Genomic DNA, 18,182 nt, shown 5'->3' with positions numbered 1-18,182 from the left:
GTTGTTGTTGTTGTTGTTGTTGTTGTTGTTGTTGTTGTTGTTGTTGTTGTTGTTGTTGTTGTTGTTGTTGTTGTTGTTGTTGTTGTTGTTGTTGTATCTGTGGGGCCTGCAGGTGATTCTGAACGCCTGTGACCTTCGGCGCTCGAATGGTCTTCTTGGGCTTTACTTGGCTGCCTTCGTCATGGTATTGGTTGAGGTGATTTCTCAAAGCCCGAGTAGAAACAAAGGCCGGATATTGGCATCCGGGATGCTCGCAGTACAAGCGTTGAACATGGCTTCGCTCGTGCTCGGTCCGGAGCGTGTCGTTTTCAAAGCCAACTGTTGCTCGAGCGCACGCACCCAGGCGGCAGGTATACGCGGAGGTTCGGTGTGATTTCTTGAATCGCTCGAGGTCTTCCATGGAAACTCCCGGGAAGTCTCGGCGGGCGAGGAGTGACTGAATCGTCGACTGGTATGTTGCAAGGGTGCCGCGAAGATCCACGGATCCGTCATTACAGTCTAATTATGCCAAGTTAACACCAACGTATGTACAAGTCAGCCAATGCGTTCAGGGATGCTTTTTACCTTGGTCAGTGGCGCATTTATTAAGAGACTTTGCCAGTCTTGCCTCTAGAGTGGATCTTCCGCTGTCGTAGAGACCGGCAAGGCTCTTCAGACACAGAAGTTGAGCATCCAGGGCGCCCGCTTCCCGGAGAGGTCGCTTCTCGGGATTCGACCTTTTAAGCGGGTCTAGCTTGGAGGATAGCTGGCTCATCAGAGAGTACAGCTCAGAAGAGTGGTCGAACCCTCGATCTGATGCCCCCACGGCAAGAAGATGGTCTAGCCAGTACTCGTTTGCGTAGACGTGAAAAGCATGCAAACCCTTCAAGACTCGTAAATTTCGCTCGTGATCTGAGGATCCTGGGCCAAACACATCCAGTCCGGAGACAAGGCATGTAACTGAGGTGAGAGCATGTTCATAGCTGGCAGCGGTCTCGGATACCATGTGTCCACCCTCTTCACCCTGGAGATAACTAGTTACACACAATGATTAGCTGACGTTCAATTAGTAATTAGCTGTTTTCAAACAGAATAACGTACTCCTTCACAGATACGTGGATGAACGAAAAGGTCGAGTCCCTTCTCTCTTCGATGAGCGGCGCGCACATGCTGAACAGGTAAGATGGCACAACTTCGGCAACATCAAAGTCGCCAGAGCTGAACGCCAATGCTGACTGGAATTCAAACATCTTGAGAGGCCGCTTGGCAAACGCTATCCAGCCAAAGATGGACTTTAGCCGCTCGGTGGATCTGGCGTCAAAGTTTCCCCGGATCTGGGTCAGGATTTTGCGGTAACTGCAGGCAGTCCGTCGGGTTAGAAAAAGCCAGACAGATAATTAATCGGAAGAACGGGTAACAAACAAATCACCCAGCTCGCGGGGCAGAGTTTGAACGGCGTCTAGGATCTCATCCTTTCTGTAGAACATGTTCTTGGAGATGTATCCAAGGACCAGTCGTGCCCAAAGAAACATCCCTGATCCCGAATCAGCCTATGTTGACGAACTCCTTGGGGGTTGAGAGTTTTTGATGCTCACCGTCTGCTTTCTGTGCAATCGTGGCAGCCATGTCTTTGATGTCTGCATCACTAATGCCCATCGGAAACAGGCGTTGGCGAAGGGACCCAAGCCTGTGACCAGCATATAATCTGATCGCCCCTTCGAGATGCGGCTTCTCCTCGGTCAGAGATATTGTTGCCTTTTTCCGGAAACGCTTCTTGAGAAATCCCGATGCCCTGCTCAGAAGTAGCACCTTGCAGGTAGCGCCATTCGACGAACCTGTTGTGGACGCCAGCCGTTCCAAAAGACCTATGAGTCTGCCCTGCTTCTCTTCTTCGCATTCGTCAAGCCCGTCTAGCACAATGTGGACGTACTTTGTCTCGCCGGGGCTCTGGGATACCGCACCGCCAATGATCTGGATCAGCTTCTCTAGGGCTTGTGAGGTGACTGATCGATTGGCCAACTCGGTTTCCTTGAGCCTGTGAACATAGGCAACAAGATCTTGATTGCCCTCGATCAACTGCAGGAGCAGCGATCGTAAGATGAGGTCGTATCTTGTCGATGATGCGTAAGAGTACGTGCAAAAATGACTGATGACGAGAGAGTGGTGTGCTGCTTGCAGGAAGCCGACGATCTGTGCCGCCAAGACGCTTTTGCCACTACCGGGATTCCCCTGGAGCCACAGGAACGGGGTATCTGGCCGATCTCGCATCCACGACTTCATGTTGTCGATTTTCAGGATCCAGTCGCACCCCCCGGGGTGTTTCAAGGCTTCTTCCGTGATGCAGTCGAGAATTAGACTCTGGTCCGTCTGGTCGACCTTGAGCCAGGCCACTATTTCCCAGTACTGCTGCGAGGCCTTGCTCTTCTCCTGCTTTGCGACTTCTTCGAGCTGCTCCTTTCGCCGTTGTTCAATGGCTGCTCTTTGGTCTCGTGCTTCCGCAATGTTAATAGCGTTTGCAGTCTTGTCCAGGAGGTCTTCGTGAGCCTTGAGATTGGCAAGAATGTCATCGAACCGGCGCCGAAACCGTCCCCAGGAGGTGTCAAAAAAGAGATGCCAGCCTGAAGCCCTTGTCAGATATGCCGACATTCTCCTTGAGGGCGCGCCCATAAAGTGATTAAACTCACTGCTTCTCCGAACGAACTTGTACGCCTCCTTATGGAATCGCAAGATGTCGGAGTAGAAGACAGCCAGAACATTCTGGAACTCTGCGTTATTGTTGAACGCGTTGTTCAGGAAATCGAATCTTGTGAGGGACTCGGCTATGCGGGAGTAGTGCGTGATGACTGTGTCAAATGCATCGACATAGTCCGAGGAGACCTGTCTCATTCGGAAACGACAAGTTAGAATTCGCCCGGGTGCTTCATAAAGAAAGCAAGTCAAGAAAACAGACGCACCAGTAGAATCAACTTGATAGGAGCCCATATCCAAGGCAGAAACGGGGTGCCATTGCAAAGGACCTCCATCGCCTTGGAGTAGTGCTCCAGGCCCGTGAAGAGAGGCATGAGCCGGCGCATGTTCCGCAGCGACTGACGGGCCGCAAGGCGAGTCTCGATCTCAAGAGCTGTCTTTTTGACATTCTGCAGCGTCGTGTTCTCGAATTCCCTCCCATCCACTGGCGTCACGGCTCGCTCGAGGTCTTCAAACGCCACGCGAATGACACGCAAGGCTGCGGGCGAGACTGCACTCTTCAAAGGCATTGTTCTCGCGGTCGCAACAGCGGTGACACAGCAGAAGGTCGACTCTTCCCGGATCCTTTGACGTCGCGTCAGTAGATGCGTCGAGTATTTTGTAGAGCGAGAGAAAATGAGTCCCTTACTGCAGAAAAGTGAGGCGGACTAGTTATCACCACCATGAGCTGGTAACACAACAAACACTGCCACCGCCACATGCAGCCATGCCAACCAACCGCCCAATCAAAAAAACTGTCGAGCATATTTGATGGCGGCCCTAATCAGCCCGACGCTCCGTCTATGAGCCAAGGCGTTCTCATGAAAAGGAACGGCGCGCACCACGGTTTGAGGGGCGAGATCTCCTCTCGCATCAGCTTGCACCATCTTTCCCAGACTAGCTAATTGTCTCTCTTTACCTGCTTTAAGTGCGTCATGGCAACTCAACGGCCGCCAAAACGGCAGCGATTAGTCTCAGGCGCCAGCACCAAGGACTCCGCAGAGCAAGTGGGATCCGAGGTTTGGCATCCACAATTTGGTCGTGTTTCGTGCGAGCAAGGATTGTCAGTGAACGAGTCTGAAGGCAATAGGGTAGTCGTCTGCTTCGGCATGGTAAGTCAAGTCCTGCGGTTGTTGACTATCAACCGAAATCAATGCATATGCTTACGATTGCCCAGATACCCGGGATCAATTGCGTTGTTGATGGTGCAAGCATCTCAATAGCGACCTTCGAAGATGCAGTCCCCGTGATGTTGACCTCGGCAGACAGTTTCTCCGGCGTCTATAATGGTAGGTTTAGAGGGAAGGTACAACCCCGTTATACACATATCACTGGTGGTCTCCTTGATGAGAAAGACCTCGAGCTGCAAGTCGAATGCATTCGAAGCGAAGCACTGGCACCCCCCAGCAATACTGTCAGCAGGAAGTCAACTCAAACTCTCCCTCAGCCGGCCGCTTGTTCCCTGTCAATTACCTTATACGGGCCGATGGAGCTTTTCGATGAGGTCGGAGAGTTCTTCCAGTCCGATGGCATGTTTCTTCAAGACCCCTTGAATTGCAACAGAGTGCTAAGATATTGCAACCCACACCGACTCTCGTCGTTGGATCCGGACTCTTGCCAGTGGACTTCGGAACTCAATGCAAACCCGACTTTTATCGACATGAAAGACGTTGCAGTGGGACCCGAACTCTTGGAGCTCCTCGACTCGCAAAGTAATCTTGCCGAAACAACACAGCATCAATCAATAAAGACGGTCCTTAAGAGGTAATTACCACAGACAACCTTGTGTGTATCGAGGACTATATAATACTGAAATGGCACAACAGACATCAAAGGCAGGCGTTGACCTTCATGCTTCAGCGCGAGCGAGGCTGGATGTTCGACGAGACTACGCCGGATATATGGGATGTTGTTGAATCCAATCGCGGACGATTGTAGGTGACCCCCAAGGTTACAAGTCCAGGAGAAGACAGACAGACACTAATGTGATGATGTAGCTTCATGAACCGGATATCAAATGCTCACCAAGTCGAGGAACCTGACCAGTTCCACGGGGGTGTCATTGCGGACCCTATGGGATTCGGAAAGACGTTGACCATGATAGCCTTGGTGGCGGCAGATATGCCAGTCCCGCGAGGTTTGGCTAATGAAGAGTTTGAAGATCTAATGGATGTAGGTGTTGACTCGGACGACACTGCGAGCCAAACACTTATCATCGTTCCTCCACCACGTACGTCCGCGCCTGACTCAGGGATAGTCCTTGTATTTTGGCTCGTCAACTCTGACAGAATGATCCAATTAATAGTGCTTGATACCTGGGAAGAACAACTGTCCGAGTACGCCTCTGCCCTCCCGCCTCACATACTCAACGACCATTTCTCACATAGCTTAGGCACGTCGTCTCCGGAACCCTGACCTGGCGAAGACATCATGGAAAATCTCGTCTGAACGAAATATCAGACCTTGACGGGATCAGCATTGTCCTGACAACATATCATACTGTTGCTGCGGACTGGAGAAACCACGGAACTTCCGAGTCATTGCTACTGTTTTCCATCCGCTGGAAACGCCTGGTGCTCGACGAGGGTCAGTCTCGATATTTACCCTCTAAATACGATTAGTTAATCCATTGCTGACACCTCATCTCAAATCACCTCTAGCCCACATAATCCGGAACAGCAACTCCCAAATGGCCCGCGCACTCTGTTCCTTGAACGCCAGGTGTCGATGGGTGGTTACGGGAACGCCGATCCAGAACCGACTCAAGGACTTCTCTGCCCTCTTGAAGTTCCTCCAGGCCCACCCGTACAGTGACCAGAAGCAGTTCGACAGAGACATATCCAACCTGTGGAAGGCCGGCGACGTGGACGAAGCTACCAAGAGGCTGAAACGCCTGTCCCGTTGCCTACTTCTCCGCCGACCCCAGGGTACAGTCAAGCTGCCCCCAAGAAAGGATCTCCAGTGCACCATCACGTTCACTCGTGCCGAGCGCGAGTTGTATGATGACATCCGATCCCGAGCCATCCAACAGATCGACGAGGCCAGGCTCGAAGTTTCCGATGCTGCAGGCTCGAATGCCTATATCAATGTGCTGCAGCAAATCGAGGCGATGCGCATGGTGTGCAATCTCGGCCTTCACTACCACTACCGGCATGATGTGTCAACGACTGCACGGAATTCCTCCACGACATGGGAGGATTGGAATGCAACAGCCCAGCAGATATTCAACCTCCACCGAGGCATGGAACCCATCCACTGCCAGCTCTGCTCGTTGTCCCTTGACACGATCGAAAGGCTCCTCGTCCACGATGACCAGAATCAGCACCAACCGCGCTTCTCAAGCTGCCTGAGGCTCACATGTGCTGATTGTGTCCAGACACGCGCCACGAATGGTGGCTCTTGCGGCTGTGGGAAAAGTCCGAGCTGCGCCATTGCTCCGGTCTCAGCCAGTGCGACTGGGCTAGAGGAGGCACCGGTCCCAACACATCTGCTGGAAAATTTTCAAAGATCTGCCTGCATGAAACTTCCAGCAAAGGTTGTATCGCTCGTCACAGACTTGAGAGCCCTGCCGTTGGAGGTCAAATGGTGAGCGCCCTTCCCACCTCGGTTGACTTCTTATTCCATAACTAAACTTGGCAGCGTGGTGTTCTCAACCTGGCGGATGAGCCTCGATGTCGTCGAGGCTGGTCTGAACCAAGCAGGTATATCGTGTCTTCGCTATGATGGTAAAGTCCCTCAGAGAGAAAGACACGGCGTGGTGGAGCGATTCCGCAATGATCCATCTGTTCGGGTTCTACTTCTAACATTGTCGTGCGGAGCCGTTGGGTAAGTGAATCCAACAACAACGAGCTTCTCCTGGACGAAGAGCCCGGCTGACGAACAATTTGTGAAGCTTGACTCTTACTGTGGCAGCTCGTGCTTATCTACTGGAACCACATTGGTAGGGAGTTGAGATTTGGATCCCCACATGCAAGATTAATTACATGGCGGCTGACTCTCATCAGGAACCCGACACTTGAGGAACAAGCATTGGCCCGGATCCATCGAATGGGCCAGGAGAAAGAGGTCACCACTGTCCGCTTCTACGTGCACGACACTATCGAACAGGTCATACCCCCTGCCTTTACCGAACTACCTACCTAGGTAGTCCAACGATCGGTTGCTGACGTTAGAGACCCAATTAGTCTGTCATTGAACTGCAAAAACGGAAGAAAACGCTGGCCAGTGTGTTATCGGCTCCTCATGATGGTTCTCAGGTTGAGGAGGACTCGGGCCGATTAGAGGTTTGTGAATCTTTTGATGTGCAGTTTGTAGGTGTTGATTGTCATTTGCTGATCGGTGATGCTCATTAGCGATTACGAGCGCTGCTCTAGCCAGTTACCTCTGTGTTGAATATGGTTATACAAGACCCCAGGCAGTAATTGAATTTTCATGGCCTGTAACGGCCTGTCCGTCTATTATCCCAGACTTGCAGACACCGATGAGTGCCATGCTGCCCAGCCTCTGCACCAATATTTTCCATCCACAACTGCAATTACCACCATCAGAGTGAGTTTGACCTCTTGGTCACTGTCTTCAGCACCTATCCATGCAGATCGCCTCCGACCGACGACCTCACCTCCCCCTCGATCGGGCCATCATCATCCGAATCCAAATTATCAATCCACTCATGCTCGCGTATCGCCCTCTCCGCGACGGGAAACCCCTCCTCACCTCGCAGCCAGGTGAATATATTCCTAGTCACCATCTCCGACGCCTCGTCATCCTCCTCCACCTCCAGGCCGGCATAATCGACGTCAATGGCGCTTTCCCAGCTGGGGCCCGTATCCCCGGACCTGCCAAGGATGACCATCCCGTCCGGCGCGCTCCTTCGTCCCTGCTCGCCGTCCAGGCAGTCCCACGTAAACCCGGCGTATTCGAGGCCGTGAGTCGTCGCCCCGCATCGAGCATGTCGCCGGACGTCGAGGGTCGTGTCTTCCATGGCGGTGGAGCCGAATGGGGCAAACGGGAAGAGGGGCGTGTTGGTATTGTTCACGTCGTGGGAGAGGTACATCAGCCGGCACTCATCGGCACGCGAGATCTCGCATGCGTCGGGTAGGACATTCGGCACCAGCTCTTGGATGAACGACGCGTGTGTCCCCGTCCAGGCTGCAGCGCTGAGGTCGACTTTCCACCAGGCCTGTCGAACTTCCCGGAAGCAGCATGCTTGTGCACCGGTTATGAATGCACCGAGCCAGAGGAAGCCGAGGTTGGGATTGCGTTTTATGAGCGTGTGTAGTGGGGCTGATGGAGGGTTCGCTGCCCTGGCGGAGTCGAGGAAGGCGAATGTGCCTTGGAGCCAGGCACCGCAGATGTTGCAGGCTACGTCGGGCTCGAAGAAGACGCTGTTTAGGAGGGCCTTGGTTGCCCTCGCGTTGCAGCTCAGGGTGAGGAGTCGGTCCAGCTGATGGAGTCCCCCGTCCCAGGCTGGGGGAGTTTGGGTCGGCTCCTGCATCCGCGGGGGTTTGCGCGGGAATAGTTGGGGGATTGGTAGCTCGATTTGTCGGTTGTCAAACTTTGCCACTGGGATGAGAAGAGTTGCTGCGAGGGCTGCTTGGCTTTGCTCTGCAATGCTGTGGTAATGGCAATACTCAGACAGATAGCGGCAGGCGGTTGTGAAAGATGCAGGCAGATCCTTTGCCGCGCGGGGATGAGTAAGCTTCACATTCGCCGAAACGACAAAAGACTGTTCTGACTTGATCCTTGTGGACCATGGGGAACAAAGGAGGTCGCCTTTGTCGCTGCTGATCAATGCATTCCAGCCGCCTTCGGCATCAAGGATCGCAGTCCACCATCGAGCAGCGTCATCATCCACGTCACCTACATCTACTACCATAGACGTTGGGTCATCGCCCGGCCCTTCTAACTCGGTGCTGTCGCCCAACGGTGCTTGGTTGCTGTTGTACTCGGGTGAAGATGCCCCAGGAATAAGCTCAGCCCACCGCGCAGAGAGTATATAGGCCCAGGCGAGGATAAGCACGGGAATATGGTTGCTCTCTTCTCTTCCAAAGTAGTCCGGAAGTATCTTTGCTGGATGGCGTGGATTGGATGTAAGGACAACAGTCATTGGGTGGCTCGAAGCCACCGGAATGATAACTTCGTCCCGAAAGGGCGGGAGGTCACAGGACCCTTGGGTGGTGATCCAAGTGGTTCTGCCTCTTACGGTAACCGTATTCGAGAAGGATTTGTCGACAATGAGATTTCTTGGGAAGTAGGGATGGTTGGGAAACGCCGACTGAAGGTGGGACAGACAGTCTCTGACTAGGTGAATCTCTCCAGCAGCCATCTCCGAGAGCGTCGCCCATGTTCGATATCCCCTCTCGTACATTGCCTTGAATGCTTGCTTACTTGGGCGGATTGGATCCTCCATGGCCAGCGTTGGTTCCCGACCTGACTTGCGGGTTTAACTTGGAGCCTCTTTCGGTTCGCCCATATAAATCCACGTTGTTGCTTGTAGGGTCTTCGGGAACCTTGGCATAGTGTAGTTAGCTAACGGAGATGTTTGTGTGAAGGGAATGGCCCCCGCATCTGCAGTATGATCTCCGCAGCTCTTTTAACCATTGGTCGTCCGGGTTTAAGCGGAATTATCACCATTATGGTTCTCTTTAGTTGCAGGCAGTGCTGAATCTCCTCATGTTGGCTCAACTTGTCTCCGGTGCTCCTCTGTCCAGCTATTCTTACCCCATCAGAAATACAAGACCTGTAGACCGCCCTTACTGAAAAAAACAGAATGTGCACCAACGTGAGCTAATGTCAAACAAGCACCTCAGCCATATAAACTTTCGCATCCTTATCCCCCAGTTTGATGACCTCGCAACTTTCACCCTCTTCCATCTTGCGCGCCGCAAAGCCCTCCATCGCCTTCCTCTGCGGCGCGGAAAGCAAGTCCAGTCTGGCTTGGCAGTCCTGGTTCTCGTTCGGCCCAAAGTAGCTCTCGTCCAGGAACCTCCACCAGATGAAATCAAATGCCCAGCTCTTCCTGGCCGCGTAGCCGAGCATCCACTTCCGCCTCTCCCAGCTCTCCCGCATGAGTTGAGAGAGCGGCGGTTTAATCTTTCCACTGTCTGTCACCGACAGGCCGTCGACCTTTCCGACGAGGTCCGCCGCCGCCGCCGCCGAAGCCGCCATCTTCTTCTCCTCGGCCTCCATCACGCGCAGAAAGGTCTGGAGCCGGGGTTCGTAGGCCGACATCCACGCGCGGTATCCGCCGGGCCAACACTCTGGTTCTAGAAGGAGGAGCCACCAGGGAGGGTCGAAGCTGAATTGCTCGGGGGCGGCGTAGGAGAACTCCCAGTCTATGACCCCGACTACCCGCAGGTCTTTGTCGAGGAGGACGTTGGCCGGCCTGAAATCTTCGGAAAATAGCCTGAAAGTGCTGTCTGGTGTCGACTGGTCGGGGCTGAGGCGCCTCTCGGTAGCGAGTTTTCGGAAAAGTTGGCGCGCGACATATTTATCGCGCGCGTCGTCCTTGTCTTCCACAGCGTCATTATGCTGGAAGATGAGCTGGGCCATATGCATATCGGCGAGAGCGCTGTACCACTCGTCAGCAGAGGCATAGGTCTGGGATGGTAGAACGCTTGCTGGCGCGCTGGTGTGCACGACTATGTCACTCATATTTGCGATCAAGGGCCGTCCTTTGACTGAAACGGAACTGCTGTCAACTTCCTCGACAAGAGAGCCAATTCGAGGAAATCTCAGGGTAGACAGCTGTAGTAGGATATTGGCCATCTGACCGTAGAGAAGTTCTAGTTTCTCCTCGGCGATATCTGGGTCCAGGATGGGAGACTCGTCAAGGGCGCGATTTGGATCAAGAAGCTCCCTGGACATGTTTTGATGGTGCTCGATGTAGTCCATGATGATGAACGCGCCTAGGCCCGTGGGATTCTCGGCTGCGGTCCCGTAATGGTAGATGCGGGGGACCGGGATCGTGGTGTTGGCAGCAACGTGCCTCATCGTGGCAACCTCGTAGAGAACCTTTTCGTCTGGAAATGGGACGACACCTGCTCGAGTTAGTGGTATGGAGGAGTGATATTAGTCTATAGCATGCAGCGTACCTTTAATCGGAATTCTCATTATCACCGATGAGCCGTCTTTGTATTCGAGGCGGTAGACGATATTATACCCACCCTTCACCGCCGAATGCATCAATTCTGCTGGGCCATCCTTGTATTTCAGGATGAACTTGCCAACTGCGCGGTATATCTCGCTTGTCCGAATTGACCTTTCCCACTCGCCTGTCACCTCGTCGAGTTTCTGCCAGATGGTGTCGTCTTTCTTCATGCAGAGGAACCTTGCCTTGGGAGGCATTGTGGCAGCGCAAACTTGCCTTCTGTGTAGGTCAGACGTAATGCAAATAAGGTAGAAATGAACAGTGGTAGGCTTAACGATAACCTCAAGAAGTCAAGACTGACTTGTGATGTTGTTTTGAGGACAGACATTCCTTGCAACACATTCCCGCTTCTGAAACTCCCAACCAAATATCTTTCGTTGCCTGCCGCCAATAAAAATGTTAGTCCTCTTTAGGCACACCACGTTATGCATGCAGCACGTGTATTTGCATGGGCTCCCTTGCTCTTCAGATTTGCTGGAATTTTAAATTGCCTCCTCTGCCTTTACTCATACCACGCTTGAAGCTCCCTGTAAGCTATGGAGTACCATCCACCGCCAAAAAACCACCTGGATTTCATAGGCGGCGGAGCCTCCAGCATTGTCAATTTCCTTCCTCCCGACCGTGTCTTGAAGTTTGCCCACGACAACCTACCCCAAGATGCCGAACACGAGCGGAAGGTCTTGGAGGTGCTCGGCTCTCATCCTCGAATAGTACGATATTTCGGCATGTGGAAGGAAAAGAACAGGTCGGTGGTACTCGAGTACCATCCTCGAGGGTGTCTCCGCCACGTGTTAACGGAGCTTGGCCGCAACTGCAACAATTCTGAACCGGCCGATGAAAACGAGATCCCCGACGCCGGTGGGCTGTCCAGATCGTGGAAGGCCTCGTCTACATACACTCCAAGGGCATTGTCCACGGCGACTTGAACGCGAGCAACATCTTGGTCACAGACAGCGATGATGTCGTCCTGTGCGACTTTGCAGGCTCCTCGTTGAACGGCGAGAAGCCGGTTGCGCTCTGCTTTGAGCCACGCCACTTGCGCCCTCGAGGAGAAGGCGAGGACGAAACACGAAACATCAAAGACGACTTGTTTGCGCTCGGATCCGTTCTCTACGAGTTGTACAGCGACAAAAAGCCGTACGCGGAGAAGGAGGATCACGAGGTGGGAAAGCTATACCGTCAAGGCACATTTCCGGATGTTTCTGGAATACCTGTGGGACGTGTGATTGAAAAGTGTTGGACAGGGGGGTACAAAAGCGCAGAACAAGTGCTTGCCGACCTTGGTAGCGTCCATGTTGACCCGTTTTCCAGCGGCATCGCAGCTAATTTTATTCAAGCAGTCCCGAGGACATGGCTGTCCATCCGATTCTCAAGCTTGGGTCTCTTTATTCTCACTCGCTTGAAACTCCATATTCTTGCTCCGTTCCGCTGGATCTTTTCGCTGAAGAGGCCTTGGTCCGGTGACCTTACAAAACAATAGTCTGATGACCCTGTAGAATCCCAGTCAAACCGGTCGGGAAATGTTGACAAGGGTGGGACAAATGCTCCCGAAGGATGACACACCAACCCGTTGCGAAGAGTTGTTCTCATTGTCACCGGCTTCTCGACGACGTTTGATTCGACGGAGCTGCAAACCGCCCGCTGATGCAAAAGGATTGCCGCCCTCGTGTATCCTCTCGATGCGGTCTCCAAGGGTCGGGATGGTATTGCGTATGCTCTCCACCGACCTTCTTGATGCATACGGCTTTATCTTGTGTGCACCACGAGCTGGTCGCCGAAACGTCCAAGTCACCTGGCATGGTGACTAGGTAATTAATTACCTTCGCATCACCAAAACTGATCAGAGCACAGCTCTCTCACAAAAAGAAAAAAAGAAAAAGATAGAAAAAAAGGGAGGAAAGGGGATGGAAAAATCTCGCCAAAAGAAAGCTCTTCCGTTTTGAAACCACAGAGCCGTGATAGTGATGGGTGATCCCCTTTTGTGTCGGGTGTCCCCCAAGATAGAATGCATGGCGTTGCCCCATATCTTCAAGGTGGTATTCGGACCGCCCGTGCTAGTCTCGTGGATGGCAAAGATTTTCTTCGCCACTCGGCTCTCGGTTTTTGTTGTGGGCCAACCAGAAAAATTCAACCCTTAATACAGAAAGAATTTGCGTTATGGGTCCATGATGGAGGAAGAGCCTGATAAGCCAGCTGCTGCCGCAGTTGGAATTACTTGGTGCTCCTCTGTCATCGACCTGGGGATATCACCTCGACCATCACATTAGGTCCTTTGCCTCTTGACAATTCCCCTCCCCATTGGCCCGCTCCCCTCCACTTCTCCTTCTCCGCCGTCACTACCACCGGGTCGACGCCGTTTTTTCTTGGCACAATGGGTGACGCATCGTTTGGCGAGAAGACGCCGCAGCTAAGCAACGAGGATGTCTCGGACGGCCAGAGGGAGGATGTCGAGCCCGGCAACAGCACCGGCCTCGACAGGGCCCTGCACAGCCGACATCTGCAGTTCATCGCCATCGGGGGCACGATCGGGACGGGCCTCTTCCTAGGCGTCGGCAATGCGCTCGCCACTGCCGGCCCCGTGTCGCTGCTCCTTGCCTTTGTGTTTGTCGGCAGCGTCGTCTTCTCCGTCCTGACCAGCCTCGGCGAGATGGCCTCGTACATGCCCGTCGCGGGATCCTTCACCGTCTACGCCAGCCGTCTCGTCGATCCGACCCTCGGGTTTTCCATGGGCTGGCTCTATTGGTTCAGCTGGGTCGTCACCTTTGCGCTCGAGCTGACGGCGGCTGGCCTCATCATCCAGTACTGGACCGACAGCGTGAGCATCGCCGTTTGGATCGCCGTCTTCTGGGTCATTTTCACGGGCATCAATTTCCTGCCTGTTCGGTGGTTCGGCGAGATCGAGATGTGGTTCTCGAGCATCAAAGTTGTCACCGTTATCGGCTTCGTCATCTTTGCCCTGTGCATCAATGCAGGGGCTGGAGACGAAGGATACATCGGATTCAAGTACTGGAAGGAGCCCGGTCCATTCGCCGAGCACATGGTGGGCGGTGCGACTGGCAAGTTTGTGGGCTTCTGGGCAGTCCTCGTCACGGCTGCCTTCAGCTACCAGGGGACGGAGCTGGTTGGCGTGGGCGCCGGCGAGACGCGGAATCCCGAGAAGAGCATCCCCTCGGCCATCCGCTGGACCTTCTGGGGCATCTTCGTGCTCTTCATTGCGACCGTCTTCTTCATCGGCATCGATCTCCCTTACGACATCGAGGCTCTCAAGAACGACAAGACCAACGCCTCGGCGTCGCCCCTCGTCATCGTCGCGCAGCGGGCCGGCGTCCCCGTTCTCCCGCACATCATCAACGCCGTCCTCCTCACGGCCGTCCTCAGCGCCGCAAACTCGAACGTGTACTCCAGCAGCCGGATCCTCATCGGCCTGGCCGAAGAAGGGCTGGCGCCGGCCTGGACGAAGCGCACCAACCGGTTCGGGACGCCGTACGTGGCCGTCGGCCTCTGCTCGCTGCTGGGCCTGCTGGGGTTCCTCAACCTGTCCCAGAGCGGCACCGTCGTCTTCACGTGGCTGCTGAACATCAGCTCGACGAGTGCCCTGGTCTGCTGGGCGCTCATCGGTGTCTGCCACATGCGCTTCATTAAGATCCTCGAAGCCCAGAACATTGACCGTCGGGAGCTGCCGTATCGGGCACCCTTCCAGCCGTACTTGTCCTGGTATGGCCTGTTCTTCAACTCGTTGATCGTCATCACCAGCGGCTTCACAGTTTTCATCAAGTGGAGCACGAGCGATTTCTTTTCTTGTTATGTCAGCTTGATGCTTTGGGTTGCTCTTTACATTGGACACAAGCTTATCTGCCGCACCAAGGTTGTTCCTTTGATGGAAGCAGATCTGAATATAGGCGGGCGTAAGGGTCGATCAGCGAGGGTTTAGCATAATTATGTGATTTTTAGCAATGCATATCATAGAGTAGATGGTTATTTATGAGGAATGATTTCAAGTTTTCCTGCCCTGGCCTCTGCTCTTCATGTGCTTGTAACCAAGAATAGCTGAGAGACAAACTCCTAACTTTTCGTCAACAGGAAAAGGGGCGTCAGAGCCGAGTGCAGCCGTCAAGACATCGGGTCTACGCTTCTATATACCAATCCCTTCAGAGCTAGACTACACTATCATGTCCAGTACAGGAACACGTTACGACTAACAGAAGAACCAGCCAACCCCCCCTCAGGCATCTTCACATCAAACCGCGCCCCTCCCTCAATGGCCGCAAACCCATCATCCTGCCCCGCATTCACCTGCTTCACCCTCGCCCCCTCAAACGTCAGCGAGAACCCCCCCTGAGACACCTTCTGAGTGGGATCCGACAAGGTAATAGCAAGCCTCATCCCCTTGCCAGCACGCTTGCACCGGCTGGAAAACAGGTACGCGCCGGGCTGGTCGGACGTGACGGTCACGGACCCGGCCTCGGCCCACCCGATCGCGGCCAGGTCGACCGTGATGCTCTTGTCGCCGCCGGGCCAGAACACCAGACTCAACCTGCCGGAGCCGGCGACGCCGGTGATGCCCGGTCCGGAGACGGGCGCCGAGGACGGGTTCGTGGCCTCGCGGGCTAGCCGCGAGCGGCTGGTGGCGGGGAAGAGGGCGTAGGTGTGGGTGTCGTGCGGGATGGTGGTGTAGGCGGAGAAGATGGGGACGGTGGTTTCGCCGAGCGTGGACGTCGAGATGGCGGACCAGTTGCCGGTGCGGGGACCGTTGGTGAGGGTCAGCGAGAAGGGGGTCTTGTAGGACAGGTAGCCGTTGCCGCCGTAGTAGAGGGTGCTACCCTCTGCTGTTGCGCCGCCCGAGACGGTCACTTGCTTGTCGTCCACCCATATGGGCGATGATACGGCCGCGCGGTTGTCGAGGACGGTGATGGCCGGGGAGTTGGCGACGGAGGTGTTGATCTGGACGTTGCTGGTGGTGACGAGGACGGAGTCGTCGAGGAAGAACCAGGCCTTGCGGAAGGAGAGGCTGGCATCGTACGGGTCGACGTAGTCCTGCACCGCCGTCCCCACCGAGCCGTCGCTGACGACGCCGACGAAGTTGCGCTTGCCGGTGAACCCGACGACGGATTGCTGGAGCTTGGGCTTGTTGAGCAGCACGGTGGTGCCGGGGACGAGGTTCCAGTCCCATGCGCCCATGATGTCCTTGTATTCGTTGCCTGACACGTATGAGTACAGGGTGCCTTGGCCCATGTGGTAGCCGAGGGGGTTGGCGTCGTTGACGGCCTCGGAATTGAGGGATCTGGTTGACAGCATCTTGTTCGTGAGGATGAAGGACTCGCGACGGTGGACCTGGTATGTTTAGATAATTCCTTGAATCTAACGGGGATGCAGATCGGATCAGCTCAGCTCAAACTCACCATGTAGTCACTTGCCCAGAAGCCCTTGTTTCCAATAAGCTTCTCGGTGCCGTTCGACTGGAGTCGTCGCATAGTGTCGTTCACATTGTTGGCTCCCGCAAAGTCGGCAGTGGCAGCGGCAAGCTTCGTCACGTTGAAATTGATATCCGCGCTTGCCTGTAGATCCGGGGTTGGGAAGGCAACAAAGCGACCGATAGCATTCTGCAGGATCCTCAAGTCAGTACGGGTTGTTGAAGGAACCTGGCGGCTGGACTGTTACTGACAAAATCCCAGTGCTCGACCTTGGTGTCCTGGTCGGTGTAGATCATCCACTCGTTGCCCTTGACCTGGGCAGCCAGAGCATCTCGGGTGGCGTCGTCTGCAGCGAATGTGGTGCCAATGGCCTCCCCTTCAAGCTGGATGAAGGCATTGAGCTGGATCTAAGGTTAGCAACTCACTCGGTACACACGCACACGTAAGGGTGGTTACTGCCTCACCAAATCTTTGCCGTAGTTGCCATTGTATAGGATTCCCTTGTGCTGGAGGAACGAGCCATCACGATGGATGCCATCTGCGGCAGCCCCATCGGCGAACTAAAACATGTTAATACTCAGGTGTTCTTACCACCACGTCATAAATGCCATGTCACCCACTGTAATCTCAGCCATGGTCCTGCTGAACGCGTCCTGTAGGATGGTGGCGTTGTTGATGAAGAGCGCGAGGCTGACGGAATTCTGCATGACCAGGACAGCCTGTGCGAATCATGTGAGCGAACGGCCAGGAGAGGAAGAAGAAGAAGCAGAAAAGGCTCACATTGGCTCCAGTCATGTAGCCTCCGGTGCCGTATCGCTCATCCCTCAAGACATACGAACGGAGAGGGATACGTTCGCAACCGGCGCGTTGCTCCTCCGTCAGGTCCCCGTCCTTGGCAAGAAGACACGTCGTCGAGCAGAGCTGGGGAATCAGAATAGCTTGGCCGTACCAGTTCTGCAGAGCAAGTCTGTTAGGCTTTTTATGTCCTAGAGGAAGGGAAGTAGTCATCTTACCGTGTTCCACAATCCGGGTGTGCCACATGGGCAGTTCCCACTGCTGAAATTCGGTCAGCTTCTCATCCATCTTCAGCGACGTATAGAGGCCATCTGAGCATCAAATAAGTCCGGCGACGTACTCGGAACCACCGTTTCCCATGCAGTCATCCGGGGTGTAGTCGTTGTCAAACCAATAGTCAAGCCCTTTCGAGATGGCGGCCCAGAGCTGTTCATCCTTGGTCCAGTTGGCCGGCACCGAAGGGTTAGCTCCACTCCATGCTGCCGCAAAGGTGATCAGTCTGTTCCAGTGCTGTTGGATGGGCCAATTGGCACGTTCTGCGGTGTGGAGGATGCGAATCAGTATCGAGCCGCGGGTAAAAGGTATGCTATGACAGCAGAGGGAAGATGATTTGACTTACGGGCTGCACAACCAGACAGATAGTTCACGTCATCCCACGTCCCGTCATCCTTCTGCGATGCCAGCCAGGTTGGAATGTTCGTGAACCACGCAGGGTCGGGGAATTGGGCGAGATCAACAATTCGCCGCTGGGTGATCAACGACAGCTCGTCGTCCGTTTCCTGGGCCAGGGCAGAGACAAACAAGGACCCCGTGGCGAGCACCGCAAGGGGCGCGAACAGATTGGGTCTCATCTTTGCGAGGAGGGGACGAGGCAAGAAGATTGACCGCGAGACGGGCAGAGGAGTAGGAGTTGCTCGGTTGTCGACCAGACATCTCAATCAGAGAGGAGGAAGGTGCAACTTAAAGTATCGAGGCAGAGTTTTGGAGTCGAAGCTACGTTATAGGGGCTTCTCCACTCTTCTCCGCACTCAGGGATCGACAGTGTTTGCTAACGTCTGTATCGCCAACTGTTATCGGTGGATGAATTCTGCTGCTTCGGGGAGGTGGGTCGCCATTGGTGG

The 18,182-nt window shown here is 54.4% G+C and overlaps 8 protein-coding genes across 8 annotated transcripts; 3 read left to right on the top strand and 5 right to left on the bottom strand.

Annotated features, from left to right (window-relative positions):
• Positions 1-72: 72 nt before the first annotated feature.
• On the bottom strand, positions 73-3,317 carry QBC33DRAFT_481805 (uncharacterized protein; the record flags this gene model as incomplete). Its single annotated transcript, XM_060425358.1, has 6 exons — positions 2,934-3,317; positions 1,575-2,856; positions 1,402-1,513; positions 1,081-1,335; positions 565-1,013; positions 73-498 (listed from the first exon to the last, which is right to left on the bottom strand). Coding segments are annotated over exons 1-6 (2,826 nt in total), but the record flags the coding sequence as incomplete, so codon positions are not given.
• Positions 3,318-3,528: 211 nt separating this feature from the next.
• Positions 3,529-7,191, top strand: QBC33DRAFT_552331 (SNF2 family N-terminal domain-containing protein). Its single transcript, XM_060429304.1, has 12 exons — positions 3,529-3,818; positions 3,884-4,470; positions 4,533-4,640; positions 4,704-4,936; positions 5,012-5,042; positions 5,099-5,292; positions 5,367-6,291; positions 6,346-6,531; positions 6,599-6,646; positions 6,711-6,813; positions 6,891-6,989; positions 7,059-7,191. The coding sequence occupies exons 1-12, from the start codon at positions 3,642-3,644 to the stop codon at positions 7,077-7,079; spliced, it is 2,712 nt and encodes a 903-aa protein (XP_060278558.1). The 5' UTR covers positions 3,529-3,641; the 3' UTR covers positions 7,080-7,191.
• A 35-nt stretch (positions 7,192-7,226) lies between these two features.
• On the bottom strand, positions 7,227-9,230 carry QBC33DRAFT_501462 (uncharacterized protein). The gene has a single exon (XM_060425704.1). The coding sequence runs from the start codon at positions 9,113-9,115 to the stop codon at positions 7,289-7,291; it is 1,827 nt and encodes a 608-aa protein (XP_060278557.1). The 5' UTR covers positions 9,116-9,230; the 3' UTR covers positions 7,227-7,288.
• Positions 9,231-9,262: 32 nt separating this feature from the next.
• On the bottom strand, positions 9,263-10,817 carry QBC33DRAFT_552326 (uncharacterized protein). The gene has a single exon (XM_060429303.1). It carries the CDS (start codon positions 10,696-10,698, stop codon positions 9,499-9,501), a length of 1,200 nt encoding a protein of 399 aa, XP_060278556.1. The 5' UTR covers positions 10,699-10,817; the 3' UTR covers positions 9,263-9,498.
• Positions 10,562-11,294, bottom strand: QBC33DRAFT_286992 (uncharacterized protein). Its single transcript, XM_060423300.1, has 2 exons — positions 11,157-11,294; positions 10,562-11,071 (listed from the first exon to the last, which is right to left on the bottom strand). The coding sequence occupies exons 1-2, from the start codon at positions 11,195-11,197 to the stop codon at positions 10,777-10,779; spliced, it is 336 nt and encodes a 111-aa protein (XP_060278555.1). The 5' UTR covers positions 11,198-11,294; the 3' UTR covers positions 10,562-10,776.
• A 97-nt stretch (positions 11,295-11,391) lies between these two features.
• On the top strand, positions 11,392-12,500 carry QBC33DRAFT_581845 (tkl protein kinase; the record flags this gene model as incomplete). The annotated part of the gene is made up of 3 exons (XM_060431288.1): positions 11,392-11,632; positions 11,701-12,138; positions 12,436-12,500. The coding sequence occupies 3 exons, from the start codon at positions 11,392-11,394 to the stop codon at positions 12,498-12,500; spliced, it is 744 nt and encodes a 247-aa protein (XP_060278554.1).
• Positions 12,501-13,109: 609 nt separating this feature from the next.
• On the top strand, positions 13,110-14,851 carry QBC33DRAFT_286949 (arginine permease). The gene has a single exon (XM_060423298.1). The coding sequence runs from the start codon at positions 13,227-13,229 to the stop codon at positions 14,784-14,786; it is 1,560 nt and encodes a 519-aa protein (XP_060278553.1). The 5' UTR covers positions 13,110-13,226; the 3' UTR covers positions 14,787-14,851.
• A 171-nt stretch (positions 14,852-15,022) lies between these two features.
• QBC33DRAFT_461674 (Chondroitinase-AC) lies at positions 15,023-17,912 on the bottom strand (the record flags this gene model as incomplete). Its single annotated transcript, XM_060425040.1, has 9 exons — positions 15,023-16,186; positions 16,255-16,455; positions 16,518-16,667; positions 16,731-16,826; positions 16,887-16,985; positions 17,047-17,220; positions 17,280-17,322; positions 17,402-17,597; positions 17,681-17,912. 9 exons carry the CDS (start codon positions 17,910-17,912, stop codon positions 15,023-15,025), a joined length of 2,355 nt encoding a protein of 784 aa, XP_060278552.1.
• Positions 17,913-18,182: the final 270 nt, after the last annotated feature.

The sequence above is a fragment of the Phialemonium atrogriseum genome, assembly GCF_030411735.1.
Source record: "Phialemonium atrogriseum strain 8032-3 unplaced genomic scaffold QBC33scaffold_43, whole genome shotgun sequence".
Lineage (NCBI taxonomy): Eukaryota > Fungi > Ascomycota > Sordariomycetes > Cephalothecales > Cephalothecaceae > Phialemonium > Phialemonium atrogriseum.
This window is presented reverse-complemented; position numbering and strand designations above follow the sequence as displayed.

Coding starts and splice junctions, on each gene's coding strand:
- QBC33DRAFT_552326 (XM_060429303.1), bottom strand. CDS start 10,698: ATGAGGCACGTTGCTGCCAACACCACGATCCCGGTCCCCCGCATCTAC.
- QBC33DRAFT_286992 (XM_060423300.1), bottom strand. CDS start 11,197: ATGTGTTGCAAGGAATGTCTGTCCTCAAAACAACATCACAA. Junction 11,072..11,156: donor TCCTCAAAACAACATCACAA/GTCAGTCTTGAC, acceptor CCTACACAGAAG/GCAAGTTTGCGCTGCCACAA.
- QBC33DRAFT_552331 (XM_060429304.1), top strand. CDS start 3,642: ATGGCAACTCAACGGCCGCCAAAACGGCAGCGATTAGTCTCAGGCGCC. Junction 3,819..3,883: donor TAGTCGTCTGCTTCGGCATG/GTAAGTCAAGTC, acceptor ACGATTGCCCAG/ATACCCGGGATCAATTGCGT. Junction 6,990..7,058: donor AGGACTCGGGCCGATTAGAG/GTTTGTGAATCT, acceptor GATGCTCATTAG/CGATTACGAGCGCTGCTCTA.
- QBC33DRAFT_501462 (XM_060425704.1), bottom strand. CDS start 9,115: ATGGAGGATCCAATCCGCCCAAGTAAGCAAGCATTCAAGGCAATGTAC.
- QBC33DRAFT_286949 (XM_060423298.1), top strand. CDS start 13,227: ATGGGTGACGCATCGTTTGGCGAGAAGACGCCGCAGCTAAGCAACGAG.